This window comes from Copadichromis virginalis, linkage group LG6 (assembly GCF_057382275.1).
Source record: "Copadichromis virginalis isolate Kocher_CV1m ecotype Utaka linkage group LG6, C_Virginalis_male_GT1.1, whole genome shotgun sequence".
Classification (NCBI taxonomy): Eukaryota; Metazoa; Chordata; class Actinopteri; order Cichliformes; family Cichlidae; genus Copadichromis; species Copadichromis virginalis.
The window spans coordinates 14,970,588-14,990,287 of record NC_140623.1 but is presented as its reverse complement, the minus strand read 5'-3'; the positions used below and the strand labels follow the sequence as shown (position 1 = coordinate 14,990,287).

At 42.7% G+C, this 19,700-nt stretch overlaps 2 protein-coding genes, 1 long non-coding RNA gene and 2 other non-coding genes across 6 annotated transcripts; 4 read left to right on the top strand and 1 right to left on the bottom strand.

Annotated features, from left to right (window-relative positions):
- Positions 1-72: 72 nt before the first annotated feature.
- On the bottom strand, positions 73-10,069 carry brat1 (BRCA1-associated ATM activator 1). Its single transcript, XM_085458844.1, has 12 exons — positions 9,942-10,069; positions 9,115-9,263; positions 8,872-9,019; positions 5,759-6,215; positions 5,319-5,426; positions 5,077-5,168; positions 4,887-4,990; positions 4,337-4,523; positions 3,892-3,965; positions 3,120-3,204; positions 2,745-3,031; positions 73-1,811 (listed from the first exon to the last, which is right to left on the bottom strand). Exons 1-12 carry the CDS (start codon positions 10,066-10,068, stop codon positions 891-893), a joined length of 2,739 nt encoding a protein of 912 aa, XP_085314970.1. The 5' UTR covers position 10,069; the 3' UTR covers positions 73-890.
- Positions 1,790-4,227, top strand: LOC146707486 (uncharacterized). 2 transcript variants are annotated; one of them, XR_014920839.1, is made up of 3 exons: positions 1,790-1,847; positions 2,407-2,567; positions 2,723-4,227. It is a non-coding gene; the product is annotated as an uncharacterized LOC146707486 (long non-coding RNA). The 2 variants fall into 2 exon arrangements; XR_014920838.1 differs by having other exon boundaries at positions 1,806-2,567.
- A 541-nt stretch (positions 10,070-10,610) lies between the features above and the next one.
- Positions 10,611-16,805, top strand: eif3ba (eukaryotic translation initiation factor 3, subunit Ba). The gene is made up of 19 exons (XM_085458845.1): positions 10,611-10,710; positions 11,717-11,909; positions 12,027-12,146; positions 12,247-12,304; positions 12,465-12,593; positions 12,709-12,866; positions 13,112-13,243; positions 13,346-13,412; positions 13,499-13,545; positions 13,622-13,832; positions 13,925-13,997; positions 14,100-14,222; positions 14,315-14,393; positions 14,595-14,733; positions 14,847-14,972; positions 15,232-15,309; positions 15,637-15,745; positions 15,832-15,944; positions 16,240-16,805. The coding sequence occupies exons 1-18, from the start codon at positions 10,611-10,613 to the stop codon at positions 15,930-15,932; spliced, it is 2,043 nt and encodes a 680-aa protein (XP_085314971.1). The 3' UTR covers positions 15,933-15,944; positions 16,240-16,805.
- Positions 14,444-14,525, top strand: LOC146707484 (small nucleolar RNA SNORD60). Its single transcript, XR_014921125.1, has one exon. It is a non-coding gene; the product is annotated as a small nucleolar RNA SNORD60 (small nucleolar RNA).
- LOC146707483 (small nucleolar RNA SNORD60) lies at positions 15,038-15,122 on the top strand. Its single transcript, XR_014921124.1, has one exon. It is a non-coding gene; the product is annotated as a small nucleolar RNA SNORD60 (small nucleolar RNA).
- Positions 16,806-19,700: the final 2,895 nt, after the last annotated feature.

Genomic DNA, 19,700 nt, shown 5'->3' with positions numbered 1-19,700 from the left:
CAGTCAGAGGATGCAGCGGAGGACGCCTTCACAGATTCCCTTAGTGACTGATAAAAAAAAGCAATAAAATAACACGCTTTTTTTTTTACAAAATTTGCATTTATTTAGAGGATTTTGATGTGAATAAACTTCAGTTGAGCTTTTAGATCCCACTTATGTGAGTGGCCACTGTGACATCATTCAGTGGCAGGTTGGACAATGCAAAGAAAGTGTTTGGCAACTCTTTTGCTTCACATCAACTCTGGGATTGTCTATATTTAGCTCATATTCTCATTTAAAATGGTGCACGAACAGCAAACAAATGCTGACAATTTACTGCGACACATTGCTATAGCTATATGTTTTAAATGTGGCTGGGGTCCTTATAGGATGTTGGGTCTTTTCTTTTAATTAATTACATGAAATATGATCAAAAGGTTTGTAAGTACAGGTGTAAAAATGCTGTCACTGTGCCTTTATGCTTCTCTCCTCCTGAGGGCTGGATCTCCTCCACTGCGAGCCTTCAACTTGAATTTTGTTGCGGAAGAGAGGACAAAGTCGCAGGGAGCCAAATCTGCTTTTTCATTGAGCTGTGTGTAATTTGGAGTGAACGTCTGAGTCATAGCTGAGATCCAGGATTGATCCTGTACATTCAAGCTGGGAGCGATGCATAGCAGCGGCACTGTGAGTGGTGTAAAGGTGCAGGTGACAGTGGGCACATTTAAATCAGTGGAGTGGAGTCACAAAACTTTTTGATTACAACTCAACTGCTGCATTACAATTACCCAGGTGAAAGAAGTAAACAAGCAAACAAATAAAAAACCACAATTAGCGTGCTCCTCTTGGATTCAACGAATTTGAATATTGCAACAACATGAAGAGAAATGTAACTTGATTTATTCGTGTGTGCGTTAGTAGCAGTCCACTATGACCTCTTGCCCTGGTTGTGTGTTTGAATGAGTGTGAGAGGTGCTCGCAGTTAGTATGTCCTGCAGTAGTGAGAGGGGTGAGTTATGCACGTGGTCACTGCTTCTACTGAGGATCTCCAGCTTGTCGTCCAAACCCAGAGAGCCCAACGCTTCACACACGCTTACGCGCTCGCAATGACTCACAGCGCTCGCTCCTTCCTCGCTGTGGTCTTCAAAGCTGGTGGCATTGAGTGCATTTAAATCTCTCTCAGCATTAGCCTCAGTCCTTACACCCAGTATCTTTCTGATCTCTTGTGCCCAACCTGCTCTGGGCAGCTCACAGGACACTCTGGCAACTGTTGCCGTGGCATCAGATACATCTGGGTCCCCTTGCGATGCCGGACAAACTGTCACTCTGAGTGTTATCAGCAGTCTACAGGCCTTTAAAGCTACAGGCCTATCGCAGTCGACCAGACCGCTCAGCAATGCAGAGATGACTCCCTGCTCAACCAGACTCTTCAACACGTCGACTAAATCTGACTCCGCGTCCTGTGCGCGCGTGTCTCCGTGTGTGTGAAGTGTGTAGGCTCGGTCAGGCATCACAGCGTATGCGTGTGGTTGGGCCGGACGTGCGTCCGAGCCCTTCGTGTAACTCCCGTGCCCCAAAAAGGCTTTGTCCAGCAGCAACTCCGCCAGCTCCAGCGTGTGAACTTTGACCTCCCAGTCCAGATCGGCACAGCCTCGTGAGAGGACGGAGCGTACAGACTGCATGAGGAGAGAGCAGGAGGGGGAGGCAGGCGACGACGGGGGCGTGTGTGACGTATGTGAAGAGAACCAGGCGATGAAGAACTTTACAACAGCCCTCCTGGCAAACCCTTCTGTGTCCTGGGAGAGAATCTCAAGCAGCCGGGTCACGATTTCAGTCTGGAGATAGACGGGACATCGAGTTAGCAAAACCGGGCAAGTTCAAATCAAACTACAGATGAACTATTATCATTTAAATCTGATATCTGTTCTGAGCCCCACTATCTCTATCTTGAGTGTTGCTGTTATTCCACAGAACAAAACAAAAAGTGGAAAAATTCTTCCCTAATGCAATTGATGCTTTGAACAGAAGCTGGAGGCGTTTTCAGCTCAGGCTGTCTACTATTAGGAATGTCCACAGTTCGACGCCCAGCTCATCTAATGTCGCAGTGTCTTGAGGCACAACAATAAACGCCAAATCCTACTGCATCTCTGCTCTGTTGCCCTCTCAGAATAAGCCTTTTACTTCTACTAAACACAGCGTGTTATTGCCTTTGCTACAAAAATACCTCCTTCCAGCTGAACAGTTGACTCAAACAACGGCAGGTTCACACAGAGCACATGTGGCAGCTGTGAAAGAGTCTGGATAGACCACGGCAAAAATTATATAATTATTGCTGATGCAAGATCATCTGTGAAAACAACGGGGCACCACTGGTGAACCTGCCAGTTCAGGTGTTTTCTTACTAATGCCTGTGCCAATCTGTGACCACAGGCTCCACTGAAGGATGCTGGGTACTTGTGCCACCCTCATGGAGTCTTCTTCTGACAGCTTGGTGATAAAGCCTGCTGGAGGACACTGTGCTGGCCACACTGTGTGATCTTCTTGTTGCCTCTTCAGTGCACATGTTGTCACTTTTATTTGCACCAAAGCAGGTGAAATAAACCAGTTTGTTATAAAAATACATGCTACATATATAATATCGGTGTTAAGATTCTAATATTTACTGTTTTTGAGTATTCACATGTGTCTTTATCCTCCTGTCATGCATGCACATTCATGTACACATTCCTCGGTCCTATTTCGACAGGTTTGCCTTTACTTCTTCTCACCTGCTCCTGTGTGGGTGCTGCCCCCTCCTGCCAGCTGTGCATCACTGTCTGTGCCAGTGCTTTGATCGCGCTGGCTCTCACATAACTCTCTGGATCCTGCAGAGCCTCCCTGAGGAGAGGAGTGGTACAGGAGCAGCCACCCAGCAGGGCCTCAGAGGCATCGCACACCTGCTCAGCTGGCGCCCGGCAGACACGCATCGCTCCCAGGTGCCCTAGAAACTCCATCGTTGAGTCTCTTACCTCCCAGCGCATGTCACACGCACGCTTCTTCACCACCTGGACGAGCTCTAACAGACACAAACAATGTGATTTGTTGTGCAGATCTATTGCACAGGCTTTATGAGCTACAGGGAAGATGCTAACGCTGTGATTTACCGTGTCTGAGCTGGTCTGTTATAAAGGAGACGTCTGTGCAAACACTCATCCACTTTACCAAGGCTTGGTAGGACTTATGTAGCACCTGAAAAACAAAGACGCATTCATCTTATCACGATGTTCAGTCCAAAAAACATTTTTGTTCCCCTCAACCTGCCTTTTAAAATCTTGAACCTTTCTCTATCTCATTAGTTCTTGTCCATTCAAAAATAAAAAGCAGAAACTTGTGCTTTTTACATGACTATGACAATTACAGAAAATTGTGTAAAGAAGATTTTTGATGCTTGAAAGTGAGCAAAAGAAATTTAACTTTGACCTGTGTAAAAACAGGTTGAGATACTCAGGTTACTGACGCCATCTGCTGGATGGTTTGGGACTCTTAGTTCCAAATAATGAAAGAAGTGACAGTCCTTCAACGTACAGTGATACTCTCAGACAACAGTGTGTTACGACCACAGTCTGGGGAGAGATATTCCTGGCTTTGTGCGCTATGGAAAAACTTGACTAACTCCAACTTTAACCACATCCATCACCTTTACAACGAACTAGAAATGAAACTCTAAGATAGATCTTCCACAGGTCAGGATATTGACCCAACCCAGTGTAATGGGATGAGAGCCAGGGTGCATCCATATTAGAGCAAACACAGTGAAACAGACTCACGTTTTAATTCACACCTACAGCCAGTTTAGGTGTGAATCAAAGCAGCTGTACAAATCTCTGATAGTTGTGATCATCTTGCATCTGTGAACAAAAACACGCACAAACTTACAGTGGGATCAGAATCAGGATCGTCCAGATACTGTATCAGAAGTGTGAGCACGTCAGTCAGCTTGCCATTTGCTCCTGAAACACAAACAGACACGTAAATTAACTCAGCGTGTTCCTTTAACATTTGTTTTTCCCACATATGCCATATACTACTTTTGTTTTGTAGAAGTATCTTACAGAATTTTTAAAAACTCATCACTTTACTTTTCTTACTTTTTTTCATTGATTGTACTCAATTGTATTTTTGTATTTCCTTCATATATCTGTACTTGAGCTGAGGTGATGCAAAAATTTCCCCGTTGTGGGATCAATAAAGTCTTATCTTATCTTATCTTAATATATGCACTAAAGGTCTTTATATCCTCCATAAAGAGAATGGTTGTTTTCAGTATTCCCTTTTAGTTCCATTCATGTAATATGGATTCTAACTCTAATGACAGCTTCACCTGGGCTGTTACTGACAGCTGTCAGAGCCTCTAGAGCACATTTCTGAACTTTCCCACTGCCAATGACATTCCTGAAAACTTCACTACAGCCAGCGGACGAGGAGGACGAGTCGCCGCTGCAGATCCTCAGTAGCGACAGAATTCCAGACACGATTAAATCCGGAGCGCAGGGGAGGCAGTCAGGATCCTGAGGGAGAGAGGCAGATTATAAGCCTTTCCATGCGTTAGAAACAAAGCTAACACCTTATAACATGGCCTGCGACTAAGGGCGTGTTACTTCTATCATTCAGATTTTATCAGAAATTACAATGTAATTATGTTTACATGCATCTACTTAAGTGTACAGTACAGGAAAGAATTATTATTATACCTGTTATCCCCTTATTCTAGTGTGCCTGCCTTTAATTGTGTGTATGTAAATATAATTACATTGTAATTACAAATAAATAACCTAAAAAGCCTGCTTTATTACAGAGGAATTAAAAATTATAGTGTTAACCGAAAAAGATCCAATATTTACTTAGCCACTCTCTCCTGTCCTTACACTCACCATGTGTGCAATCTGAGGTGTGTTTGTTAGACACACACTGATCATGGAGATGCAGGAGGTTTTGCTTTTCAGCTGCTCAGTCATGGCAAACCGATGCATGTCTCCTATAGGCCCAGACCTCATGTTACTCCATAACATAAATGCAAGATAACACAGATTTTTCTCAAGAGTGTACGTCTTTGTGGGTCACCTGCAGTGTTTGTGCCTAGTCGGTTCTGGCCAGATATGATGTCGAGGGGTAGCAGCAGTAATCTCACAGACTGAGCTGTGTGGACACGGTCACTGCACATAAAACCAGAAGAAGAAGAAGAAGAAGAAAAGTTTGCAGACAAGACACTAGACTGACAAATCCTCATGGCTTTTTAACAGAAAACCCAACCTCTACAGACTTTTGTGTACAGAGTTTGTGTTGGCTGAACAAGCTGTGCTTACTGATGGCTGCCGCGGAGAAAAGCAGCTGCAGCATGGACGAGGTCAGCAGGTTTCCTGACGTTCAACATGAAAGTTAAAAGACGGGTGATGCGCTGGTCTGGGACGCGGCTGTAGGAGCAAGCACAGCAAGAGTCTATAAACTAAACCAGAAAGAGGCTGAACAGCAGCACAGTCACTAATGTATACTTAAAAACAACCACTAAGTAAATGCTGTGAATGATGGCTGACCATTACACTGTCCTGTTGTATTGCATAGATCAACAGAACAAAGCCATTGATGCTATATCTATTAGCAGATTTGCATATTCAGCCAGGAAGCTCCACTGTCCTCACCATCCTCTTAAAGTCACTACTTAAAATCTAAATAATCTCTAGTAGAGACAAAAAAGGACAGACAACTCTATAAAGCTACACTCTAGTGTGTTTTATGAGGGGTTTACCTGCATGCAGCTAGAATGACATCCATCAGAGGCAGTGTGAGTTCACTACAGTCTGCTGCCACCATTTCCTCCAGAGAAGCTGTGACTGTCTGCAGCAGCTTGTCATGCAGAGGAGGCTTGGTCTGGCCCAGGAGCAGAGCCAGCAATCGGAGGGTCTGCTGACACTGATGAAGCTGTGCGCTTCCCTTGGGAACCCCCAGCGCCCTCTTGAGGTACTCTGAGATTGCATCGACAACAGCGGTGCAATCTTGGTTTATTTCCATGGGCTCGGCTGGGTTTTCTACAACTGCCTTGGACACGCTTGTGTTCTGCTCATCTTCCTTCTTATTGGTGCCATTACATCCTATAGATGAGACAGGCTGACAGAACAGCAGGACGTGGGCGAGCATTTGATTGGCAGCTGAGGCAACAAATAGGCTTGTGTCTGTCTGGAGTTGCAGAAGCGGCTCAATGAAATCTAAAAAAAACCAAACAAAGATAATACATATATATGAGGATGCGCAGTGGCGTGTCCAGCAGGGTCGCCTGGGGGGGCACAGGCCACCCCCCCCAACCAGACTGGCCACCCCAGGTGCCACCCCGAAGCTAAAACAATAAAATTTTATGAAATATCAAATGTACGATTATGGTTTCACAATGAAGCTCAGATATCCGAGGGTAAGTGAATGCAGCACCGGCTTCTGCACTATGAGCATCATGTTAGCAAAGGTAGAAGAGCCAAGCACAAAAGACGGCACCGCAGAAAACAAAAAAAAAAAATTTCCGCGAAAGATTAACAAGTTAACATAGCCATCGGACATTTGCATGGTGGGCTGATGACTTGTTTTTTTTTGTAACGGCATGAACAATGAAAGTGGTGGATTGGCCAGATGCTGGCCGATGTGTAAAAATAACTCAGTTGTTTGGTGGTGGCTATGGCGGAGCTTCCACAGAGGCAACAGGTGGATGAGGGAAGGTGAGGCAGGAGGAGAGACCCGAGGCGGCCGCCGGTCCGAGTGTCAGGTGAACTGAACTTCAGGTAAGAAGTTATGACCTGCAGTCTATCTGGGTCAGATATAAACCAAGTTTAGGTGCAGTTTATTTTTGTTAAGCTGACTTTTTACAGTCAGTTACAATACCTCGTACTGCGTGAGCTAGAATGACGAGTTTCTATACAGCTGTTCGGTTGCTATGATGTTACTGATAGTGAACTTTATTTTATTCATAAGGTTAGTTAGTAGAGTTGCCAACAGCTCCTTAAAAAATGGAATGGGCCCTCATTCAGAGAAAATATTACACGTTTCGTATTGAGCTGAGAAGAGACGCAGTTTGTCCCGAACTTCAGCTAGGATGGAAAAAGACACACAGCTGGAGTTATTCTGTCTTTACAGCTGCCTCTTCTATTGCTACTTTAATCATGAAACTGATCAATGATCAGCTGATCGGCTCTCTTGTTTGTTTATCGCCCACTTTGCGCCAGAAACAGGAAACCAGCGGATGTCACGCTAAACAACAGCAGCACGTTTAAGCTTGATCAGCTGTTGTTAGAATTTATTTAATATTAATTTCTAGTATCAGCTGATGTTTGCTGGAGCCACAGCTGTAAAGCTGCTGGTCATGATGTCGGTTTGGATATGTGGTGAGAGGGAAACATGAAGATGAAACCAGGAGATGTCCTTACTGGATCATCAGAGCTGAACAGGTGATGGAGAAACAGGTTTACCTTTTAGGTGACATGAATGAGTTGAAGGGAAGTTATGAACTGTTTCTGAGAGACAAATAACATCAGGATCTTTTTCTACGTAGCTGACAGCTGGTAACTGTGCAGGGGCGGGTCTAGCAAAGTGTTGCCAGGGGGCCAGGTAGGGCATTAACAGGGAGAGGGGGGCACAAAGAAATACTTTTCTTTTTTATTCTCAATTCAAATATCTAGCTTTTATTAAATAATTATCTGAATCTTGCGAACAAAGTTTTTATCTGACGTAAAATGCATAGAAATCATACATATACCAAAAAGACTGTACATCACTGTCACAACAGCATTTGTTTTCATTCAAAGTCTTTATGGCTTTAATACCTGGTGGGCCGGTCTCTAGTCAAAATGCCCAATTTTTTGTCCCAGTCCAGCCCTGCAGGTTAATACTGGCAGTGTCACCATGCCAGCTGACTGTATTTCATCATCAACCAGTGTATATCTTTATTTTAAAGGGCGACCGTGGCTCAGGGGGTTGGGTAACGTATCTGTAACCGGAAGGTCGCCGGTTTGATCCCCGAGCTCTCTGTCCTGGTCACCAGTGAGTGAATGAATAGTGGCATTGTAAAGCGCTTTGGGTGCCTTGAAAAGCGCTATATAAATCCAATCCATTATTATTATTTATACATCAATATTACCAAAGTTTACCATAAGGCAGCATAGAAAGTATTTACTTGCTTTCAGGTTTTATTCAGATGTTAGTCTTTTCATTTGTTTCCCCACTTTTTTCCTGTTTCAAAATCAAACACCAGTTTGTGAGAAGATTATCTTCTTTTTTTTAACAGGCATTGGTTTTGCATTGGCATTGGCTAATTTGCCAATTGTATGTTAAAAATGTTCGTATTTTAATATTCAAAAATGTTTTTGCCCAAAACATATGTGCACTACATGTCAGTAAAAATACTATGCAAATATTGCTGTCCTTGAATGCTGAGTAAACACTGACTGATTGTATCTCTTCTACTTTATCAACGCAGTATCTAAAAACTTTGCACCGTAGTGGTTAAAATCTCATTCTAATAAGAGTTAAAAGCGCATTCGGTTATTAGGTTTACAGGGTTATTGAATTATGGTTAACGGTTGGTAGAATTGTTTTTAACAATATCTGCCAATTATATCTGCCACCCTTCTCCAAATCTGTGCCCCTACCTGGCCCCCCCAAAAAAAAATTTCTAGACACGCCACTGAGGATGCGTCAGAATTACAACAATATAATACCTATAGCACAGTGCCTCTCGCCCTATGGCAGCTGGGAAAGATCCAGCCCCCAGTGACCCTGAATTTGATATGCAAGAGCAAACAAATGAAAGGATGAACAGAAATAGCATATTATCCTTAACACTAATGATCCCCCTCTCATGAATCGATGCACAAAACTCACCTGCTTGTCTAAAGAAGCTAAGACCATTTGGATGCTGCAGTGTGGTCCTTAAGCCCTGGATCCAGCCAATCCGTATGCAGGGATCCTCCCAGAGCCCTAACTCCTGCCAGTGCTGACAGCTAAAGACAAGATCCAGTACTAAGGACTCCTGCAAGAGAGAGAGGGAGGCACAATAATAGAGCAGATAAGTACTGGAATATTTTGTAACAGTTTACTAAATGCAACAGGCGTCAGAAGCTCTACCTTAAGAACTATGAAGTCATCCTCAGCAGCAGCCAATAAGCCGATGAGTCTGAGAGTGAAGGAGAGGACACCTGGGGCTGAAGCCGTGTCATGAATCACAGCAGATATGAACTCAAGCAGACACGGACAGGCCTCCAGCAGAGACTCCCCTTCAAAGAGTGAAAGAAAAGAAAAACAATGATACAGATTTACACAGGATCACTTTTTTATGTGCACCATAAAGAGAAATGATAAAGGTATAAAAGACATGGAAAAGGAACATTTTAAATTTTAATTTATCTTTATTAATGCAATATAACATATATATATATATCATAAGTATCTTTGAGTTTTGGGATCTTTTACAAAGTGTAAATGTTATCTGCAAATATCGGTGATATAATCTGAGTAATAATCACCTACAAATACAGTGATTCGCTGCATGGTATTAAGTTTAGATCAGTTCTCTGGAAAATGAGGGCTCTTTAAAACACACCTTTCAGCTTTTCATGTATTTTGAAGCTGTTTTTTCGAAGAACTGGAATGTAAATGTGCTTGTCTCTGTCTCAGCTTGTGTCGTTTAAATATGCTATAAGCCATAAATGAAGCAGAAGTGACAGTCAACACAAAAAAGACAGTCATCGCATGTTTGTTTCATTTTCAAAATATCTGTTATTCAACCCAGGGTAGAGGGTTACATACTGAACTTAAAGAAAAGAAATAAAGTATCGATTAGATGGTATCGATACTTTTAATAATATAATTTTTGAATCGATCCTCCTATTAGAAAGATAGTGGGAGAGGAGGAAGAATGAAGACACTATCCTGTTAGGGTCAGTACTACTAACCAGCCTCGGTGAGCGCTGTGAACCAGTCCAGCAGTTTCTCCAGAATGGTGTCATCGGGCAGCGAGCTCCCTGAGGCCGCCAGCACCTCACAGACCCGGGGCAGCAGTGACACACACTCTCTGTCCATGGTGCTAAGGTGTGCGTGTTAATAACCGCAGTTGCTAGCTTAGGTCTTTACAACTAGGAGTTATATAACGTCTACACATTCTCTAACCACTCATGTCAATGTAAATGTGACCTCTAGCTAAATTGTGCAGTACAGACCAAACTGAAGCAGCTACTTTAAACACACAAAGTCGTTGGTTTTTGTACTTTACTAAACGAACGTCTCGCGGGAAACAGTTTCGGATCTACCGGTGTGTCGTTTCCTTTTCCGTGCTTCTGGGCGGGTCTCACGCCCCTGCACTCTTCGCTGATCTCTAAACATCACTGTGGGGGGGAAATTACCACCAGTAGCTGTTGTACTTCCGGTCCCTATGCTTTACAGCTTTACTGCTTCTGCGCAGCCTTTCCACGCGCCTTTGAGGAGGTTCCGGTGTCGCGTTTCCGTCACGTCGTCCATTTTCACGGATCCGCACATGGTGCTACACCGGCTGAGAACCGCCAGCCTTTTCGTTTTCGGGATTTTTGCTCCGCTGTAGACAAAAGTCCGTGTCGTAGTTCTGTTAAATGAAAGAAACGGTGGATATGGTGGACGACCCCGAGTATGAAGAGGAGGAGCCTTCCTTCAGCGACCCGGAGGACTACGTGGACGATGTCGACGACGACGGTAAGCAGTCACAGAAAAAACGCCGGCTTTCCGGCCTGCTGTTAGCAGTTAGCTAAGAGCTCAATGGTGGGGATGTTTTAGATGCTACAAAGCTAGCTAGCTTGCCTCTCTGCTCACCGGCACGTAGTAATAGTGAATAGTTAACAATGAACATGAGCTGGATGCATAAGCGTAATTACCAGGAATACAACAGCGACACCACCCTTTTTCTCCAAAAAAAAACTCCAACATAACGTTATCACAGTGTACTTAACGCCCGTTACAGCCTCACCCAGACCACACACTGGGGCCTGTGCGATGCGATCTGAAAAACCGAAACATGATTTTAGCTAGTAAAGCCGTTAAGGCGCATTATTTTCTCTGTGCTGTTTGCCTATATAAAGTAGTTTGAATGGGGCAGCTGGTTGTAGCTCAGTGGTAATCCTAACCCAGGTCTGAGGGGCGTTTGCTCAGTAGAGCTTTTCAATTGTGCAAGTTTTGCAGTTGTGGTAAAATGACTCATCAGATACACGTGTTTTGTCTGTAGTAGTCACAATATACTTATTTATGTATATAGAAACTTTGGGGGTAAATTTACAACAAAATTAGTACCATTTAATATTAATATGCAAGCTTAAGTTAAACAGAGACTCAAATGAAATAGCTTCTGTGAAGCTAAACACGCCAGCATAGCGGTTCTTTATCCTCATCAAAATGATGTATATTAAGCAGTGAGTGTAAAGGAGATGTACTATTGAATCAGCTTTATTATGATGTGATTATATGTTGTCTACTTATAAATCATGAAGCGTAAACCTACACATCTCTAATGGAAATTTAAACAAAAGAATTATGTCTTTTTCAACGATGCAGTCTTCCCTACCAGTAACTGAAGTGGTGGCTATAAAGTTTAGATTGGTTTTTGTATATGAAAAGAAGGTCGTCATTAAAATGAGATAAGAACCCCAACCCCACACAGTCCGATGAGCTTGTTCATCACCCCTGACCCTCCTCCTTCACTTTTCAGAGCTTCTTGATGACATCCTGAGGGAAAAACCCCAGGAGGCAGACGGCATAGACTCGGTGGTGGTGGTGGACAACGTCCCTCAGGTGGGCCCGGAGCGTTTGGAAAAGCTCAAGAACGTCATACACAAGATCTTCTCCAAGTTTGGCAAGATCACGACCGAGTTTTACCCAGATGCAGATGGCATGACCAAAGGGTAAGACCACAGATGTTTTCTTTTGTGCATCTGTTTTGATTCAAGGTGGATTTCTGGATTTGAAGCAGAGAGTTTATGTTTTATTTTTTAGTAATTGTTTTTTTCTCCTCGTTACAGTTACATCTTCCTGGAGTATGCTTCTCCTACTCAAGCCCTCGAAGCAGTCAAGAACGCAGATGGATACAAACTCGACAAGCAACACACGTTTAGGGTCAACCTCTTCACTGACTTTGACAAGTGAGTATGGAGTACCACCCAGTAAATGCATTGTCCAGGTATTGCTTGCCAGACTTGGAATACAAGTAAATAATCGCCCCTTTGTTTTTGTTTTTTTTAGATACATGAACATCAGTGATGAATGGGAAGCTCCAGCAAAGCAGCCTTTCAAAGACTTTGTAAGTGTTACCTTAACTTTTCAGTCATAAGACTTAGAATTTGTTTGACAAAAATAGCTTCATGTCAGCACTTTCATTATTAAGTTGACCTTTATAAATCAACAGGACAGTCTCTATCCTGAAACCCTGCAAGCGACAATTACTTTGTCTGTGTTTTCAGGGGAATATGCGCCATTGGATCGAGGACCCAGATTGCCGTGACCAGTACAGTGTGATCTATGAAGCTGGAGAGAGGACTGCCATTTTCTCCAATGACGCTAAAGAGCCAATCACAGTTGAAGAGAGAGCAGTGAGTTTTTAATTACTCACACAGAGTTGGTGGGAAATGCAGGGCTTGTATCGAACATGATTGGTCAGTAGTCACTGGTTTGGAGAGTTCTGATGTTTTTCCTGCTTTGATGCAGCGCTGGACAGAGACGTACGTCCGATGGTCTCCTAAAGGTACCTACCTGGCTACCTTCCACCAGCGGGGAATCGCACTGTGGGGCGGCGAGAAGTTCAAACAGATTCAGAGGTTCAGTCATCAGGGTGTGTCCCTCATTGACTTCTCACCATGTGAAAGGTAATAAAAAGTCGATTTTTTTTTTTTTAATCCAAAAAAGCACATTATAGTGCACAGAGTATCCCGTTCTAGTATTTATTTATTTCCTGTAAATAAGGCAACGTCACCTAAATCCTGTGGGTTGTTGCACCATGACCTGGGGACAGCAAAGGATGATTAATGTGCAGATAAAGCACTCTAAAGAGGTGCCGAGTTGGCCTGTGAGCCACTGTCTGATTTTAATGTGTGGTTGTGTTGGCTTCCAGGTATGTGGTGACCTTCAGTCCACTGATGGACACCAAGGAGGACCCACAGGCCATCATCATCTGGGACATTCTGACCGGACAGAAGAAGAGAGGCTTCCACTGCGAGAGTTCTGCACATTGGCCTATTTTTAAGTCAGTATTATGCTTTCTCTCTTTTAAATCTAATTTAAGTCAAATTTGCAGAGTCCTTGCAGAGTTTGGATGCGTCTTCTAATTTTACATGTTTGTTGTCAGATGGAGTCATGATGGGAAGTTCTTTGCAAGGATGACACCAGACACACTGAGCATCTATGAAACTCCGGTAAGTAGGCCTGAAAACAGTCTAGATGTGTTTAAATGAAATGTGCAAATGATATTAAAGGTTTATGTTTTGTTTTCTTCTTGTAGTCTATGGGCTTACTGGACAAGAAGAGTCTCAAGATTACTGGGATAAAGTAAGAGTCCTTCATACTCATGCTTTAAAAAGCAACGGCATTTTGTATAGAGGTATTAATGTTTGTGCATCTTCAGGGACTTCTCGTGGTCTCCTGGTGACAACATCATAGCGTTCTGGGTACCCGAGGACAAAGACATCCCAGCCAGGGTGACTCTGATGCAGATGCCCTCCCGTCAGGAGATCCGCGTTCGCAATCTCTTCAATGTCGTCGACTGTAAACTGCACTGGCAGAGAAACGGGGATTATCTGTGTGTGAAAGTTGACAGGACTCCCAAAGGAACACAGGTACTCATAGAAAGAGGACAAACCGCTTATATGTCACAGATTTCTTTTAAAAAAAACAAGAAATAATAAGTTGACTTTTTTTGCCTTCTCAGGGTGTCGTTACCAACTTTGAAATCTTCCGCATGAGAGAGAAGCAGGTTCCTGTCGATGTGGTGGAGATGAAGGGTAAGACATGTATTTGTACAAACACAGAAATGAGCTGCAAGTAATTCTAATTTCCACAGAAAGGAAGTTAATCTGTTTCCCTTCGTGTTGTTTTCCTTATAGAAAGCATCATAGCGTTTGCATGGGAGCCCAATGGCAGTAAGTTTGCTGTCCTCCACGGCGAGTCGCCAAGAATCAACGCCTCCTTCTATCATGTCAAAAACAACGGCAAGATTGAGCTCATAAGTGAGTAGAAGGACAGGCATGCAATGTTATAGCAGAGCGTTGTTGCTTCTAATGTGTCCACTAAACTGAATGTGACACTTTTCCTTTCACAGAGATGTTTGACAAGCAGCAGGCCAACAGTATCTTCTGGAGCCCCCAGGGACAGTTTATGGTGCTGGCTGGGCTCAGGAGGTAGGTTTTATCGGAGTGTGTGTGTGTGTGTGTGTGAGATGAATATAAGAAGCCACTGATGACAAACTAAACATTTTTTCTGACACCTCGTATGAGAGCTAAGCTCCTGATTCTAACGCTAATCTGAGGCTTGTTTCATTGGTATCTGTAGAGATGAGTGTCTTTGTACATGGATGTAACCGCTTTGCCTCTCCTTTGCAGTATGAACGGAGCTCTCGCCTTTGTAGACACGTCAGACTGCACCATGATGAACATAGCAGAGCATTACATGGCCTCTGACGTGGAGTGGGATCCAACGGGTCGCTACGTCGTCACCTCCGTCTCGTGGTGGAGCCACAAGGTGCGTAGCACTCCACAGGCCTCGCCAGTCCTTTGCAGATGAGAGGAAATGCAGTCTGGTCTTTTTCTGTCATCCATTCACTTCGTTTTTCTCCACCTTTACGTGCGTGCTAGGTGGACAATGCGTACTGGCTGTGGACGTTCCAGGGCCGGCTCCTCCAGAAGAACAACAAGGATCGGTTCTGTCAGCTGCTCTGGAGACCAAGACCTCCAACCCTGCTCAGCACAGAACAGATAAAGGTACAGTTTCTTCTCTATACTGTGTGTGTGTGTGTTGTTGAGTGTGTGTGTTGTTGAGTGTGTGGAGCCAGTGATGACAAACATAATTTTTCTGACACCTCGTATGAGAGCTGCACCGTGGCTCCTGATTCTAGCTCTAATCTGAGGCTCCCAGCTACACCACATTATACATGTGTCCACCATGTACTGCGATGATGCGTTTGTGAAGCCATCTGTCACGTTAACATGCTGTCATATACACTCATCTGTTCTCTTGCAGATGATCAAAAAGGATCTGAAGAAATACTCAAAGATCTTTGAGCAGAAGGATCGTCTGAGCCAGTCCAAGGCTTCTAAGGTTTGACCTGTTTATATTTATATTTTAACTTATCTTTGGGAGAGTTTGTTGGAAATGCTTTTCCCAATTTTTCATGTGCTGTCCCCCACCTCTTCCATCAGCATTGGATAGGCCCCTTTTTATTGTCCTGTTAATTTGCAAGTTAATCATCTCCTGTATCTCTTTAAAGAAATTTAAAGCGTTTTGCTAACTTTTATATTGACTCTATAGTATAATTCACTGAGGCTGCTAACACTTTACATGCTTTCATGGTAATACAAGCTGTGTGTTCACACTGAAATGTAAGCTTTGTGGGTTATGATGCTGAACTCTGCTCTGTGTGAGTAGGATCTGGTGGACAAGCGGAGGGCAATGATGGAAGACTACCGACGGTACAGGGAGGAGGCGCTGAAGATTTATCAAGAACAGAAGAGCATTCGCCTCGAGCTCAGAGGAGGTGGGACCTCTCACTGTTATCTCACTCACTGTTAACTTGCCTTTGAGGCTTTTTCTTAAGAGTGCTGAAATTTTTGTGTCATGTAGGAGTGGGCACAGATGAGCTGGACAGCAATGTGGACGACTGGGAGGAAGAGACCATTGAGTTTTTTATCAACGAAGAAATCATTCCCATTGGAGATCTGTAGTCCCCTACGCAGGTAACACACTGCACAGGTTGTTGTGGAGTCTTGTCAGCTATTTGTCTTGCACCCTTTGATTTCACTGTGGAGATGTGCTCATATTTTAAACATCCGGCTATAAAACTTTACATTAGTCCACATAATGCGGCTGCATATAAATTAGGGGATGCATGTTGTCTTCAGTTTTAATCTGAAGTGGCGAACAGAAAAATTAATGCCATTCCCGCATGCTCATACAGTCAGCAGCATCTTCATCACCCCCCCTTTTGCTCACAGTCTCACTCTGCATTTCCGCTCTTGTCTTCCCCTTCAGTCCATCCGTTTTTGTGTGGAAGGAGGAGAGAGGAGCTACGTCATTGATTGGAGAAGGACGACGACCACGCTGTGAATCTTGGGGCTTCATCTCAGGCCGCAACGTTCAACTCATCATCAAAGTGCGCCTTACGGATCAGCAGCTTCATCGAGAGACAAAAGAGAATACTTTGTATTGCCTAATTTCTCTTTGTCTCTCAGCATCATCTTCCCCATTTTTTTTTCCTCTGTGGACTTGATATTCAGCAAAACTGCCTCCTACTCTGTTCATTAGTTGGAGTCTCAGTGTCTAATCTCAAACTCCATCCTGTTTTGGACCTTCCTCAACCCCCCCTGGGGATTTATTTTGAACTAGCCTCACCATGCTAGTCTGTTGTTACAGGGCAGCACAGAGTGCCATACCATTCAGGGGTGGAGGTGTTCTGAATAAACAAGTAGCCTTGTTAATAAATGTGCTGATGTGGCGCTATAGTGGCCTGTATCCTCCTCCTTTCAGACTAGGCTTTCACACAGGGAGGGGGCGCGCAGTGGGAAAACCTTTAAATAAACAAACAGAATACCACCTGACTCTGTCTCACGGTTTGGTTATTATTAGAGTGAGTCCATTCAAATATGGATTGGTCACATGATTGCATGTGATATCAGAAAATTAACCTGCATCAGTCTGGAGCAGTGTTTACACAGTAAATATGCTAAAACTGCTGCGGGCTTGATAAAATAATTCAAAGATGTACATGGCCGTTGTCGTTCACTGATGTCTAATAAAATATTACTGCGTACCCTGATCATACTAATTAGGGCATGTGGATTATTGATAATCTGGATTATTGGTAAAGATGCTAAGATTAAAATTGTAATTGTTTATTATATTTCTGTATCTGATTCTTTGCTGTTTCACCTTATAATTCCTGAGGGGAGGGGGCGGGGTATAGGCCAGCTTGTCATCAAATCACATCAGGATATAAAAGCTGTTCTTACTCACATGCAGCACCCTCCAGGAGACACATGTACAGCAGAAGTACTGTGGTTTAGATTGTGTTTCCTGAGTAATTAAGGCAGAACAGGGCATAATCGCCCACTAACTGTGAATATTCCACACAATTACACATGCTAATTTCACACCAGTGCAGGTTTTGTACTAGTGAGATGTCTAATTGACGTCCAAACCTGCTGCATTGGTCATTTAAACTGTTAATGCACCTCCACGGAGTCTTTTCTAAAATAAATGATGTTTGGGTGTGCATGTGAAATCCACTGCAAGGAAAACACCGATCCTGATCATGGACAGTGCTGGTTCTCAGCTGAAACAAGTTCCTTCAACTGGGCCAAATGTGACAGCTACAGATGTAGAAAAGTGTCAAGACAAAAGTACCAATCAGCATCAACAGGTTTGCTCACATCTCTTCAGTATTAACAGCATCACAGTCACATGTACCTTTTCTCCATTAGACATGAGTTTGTTTACATCCAATCAGGTGAGTGTTTACTGTGTTTTGTTTTGTTTTTAGCTCACTGCAGTTAAGAATATAAAACGACTGCAAATCTTTGTTGTTTGTAGGGGGAAAAAGATCCATCTCATAAACAGATGACTTCAGCCTCAAGCGTGGCAGCTAAATGCAGGGCTGTGTTTGAGCCTAAACTCAGACGTCATCTAGCTGCCACTGAATTTGCCTTTGAAAGCCATAAATTGCAGTGAAATTGTGCCCATTTCTGCTCAAATGATTTTAATATTCCCACATTTCGCTGTACTTAAAATATTTGTAAGCTAAGGTCACTTGCTCTTTTGTATCTGCTGTTTGAGTTTTGTGGCCTTGAAGTATTTGCATCAACCAAAATCATGGGTTTTCCTCTCTGTCTGTTCCTGTAGATACCTGGTCTGTCATTAAGGTGAAATTCTAGCCTTGGCTTTTTCCACAGATTTGAAAGTCATCCATACCTTCACCCCAAGGCCATATGATTTGCTTGCAAAAAATAAAACAAAGTGGGCCATAATTTCTACAATAAAACATTAAATAGTCTAAATGTGCTCGATAGGAAGGCCTTAAATACAGTAGTTTTGTTTTCTCATCAACACTTGCGTCATTGTTATTGTGAAAAACCCTTTCAGACCTCAACATACAGCTGACGTCCTAGCACCATTTGGGTTCATTAGTCTTGCATGGCTAATTCCCAATGGGAGCGGGAGGCCACTGTTCAGCCACAATATAGACTCTATGCTGCACGGATCTCATTAACCTCCCAAATATCTGCGCATACTTTTAAACACTTTCACTGTGGTGCTTTTCACTGTGAAATACTCTTATTATCAAAGACGTTATCTACCAGTTCGCCATGTCACTAAATGTTCCACAAACCACCTGAAGAAATGTGGCTTAACCACAGTCATAAATCAGTTTTGTATCTGCAAATTAAACGCTTAAAGTGTGCATGTTTTAACTGGATAATTGTGGGTGAAATTTTGCACTCTTTCAAATAACTGAATAAAAAATACATGAATAAATAAAATTTGCAGACAATGTGCGCTTTATTATGAAGGAGGTCCTGTTTAAACCCCAAAAAAAAAGAGATAAATTTTACTGAGAAAAATCAAGTTTTTAAAAAAAAACCTGAAACTTTTTGACTGTACAGAAATGACCAGATTATAAAACAAGTTCAAATTCAGACTTACTGAGAAAAAAAAATCATAGTTTAACATATGAAAGTTGGCTTTTTATTCAAACAACAAAGAAAGTATAAGCTACTGTGTCTTCAAATAGAAGTCAAATTTGATGACATACTGAATAAAAATTTTGATACTAAGTCCCAAATATGGTTTCCTGAAATTAAAAAATGTTAAATTATAAGATAGAATGTCGACTTCCTGTCTCATAGTTCTTCTTATTTTATGAATGGTTAAGACTGTGTTATATGACATTTCTGTCTCTCAGCAGCTGCTCATCTGATCCACTGCAGACTTGGGACCTTATTATCAGCAATGTCAAATCTGAGGTCCTTTCAATCAACGCTTGTTACATTTTAGCTCAAAGTTGTTCTCTGTTAACCAGATGACACTCACTGACTTTAATGTATTCCAAAACATCTCATTACTAATTTTAGTTTACACAACCAAGTGCCCAGTCTGAACCTTTAGCCTAGGCTTGTTTAAACTTTAATCCTAAAACCAAGTCTCCAAGAAGCAATTTCAGATTAATAAATACATTTTTATTTTAGGCAAATAAAAATGGAGTAAATACCAAATGCACTTTTTAAATCACAATTTTATAGAAAAAAGTCATACAAAGCTACCTGGCCCTGTGTGGAGAAGTAATTGCCATCTAAACCTAATTACTGGTTTTGCCATCTTTGGCAGCAAGAACTGCAATCAAGTGTTTGCAGTAGCTGACAATGAGTCTTTCACATCACCGTGGAGGAATTTAGGCCCACAGAACTGTTTTAATACAGCCACATAGGAGGGTTTTCCAG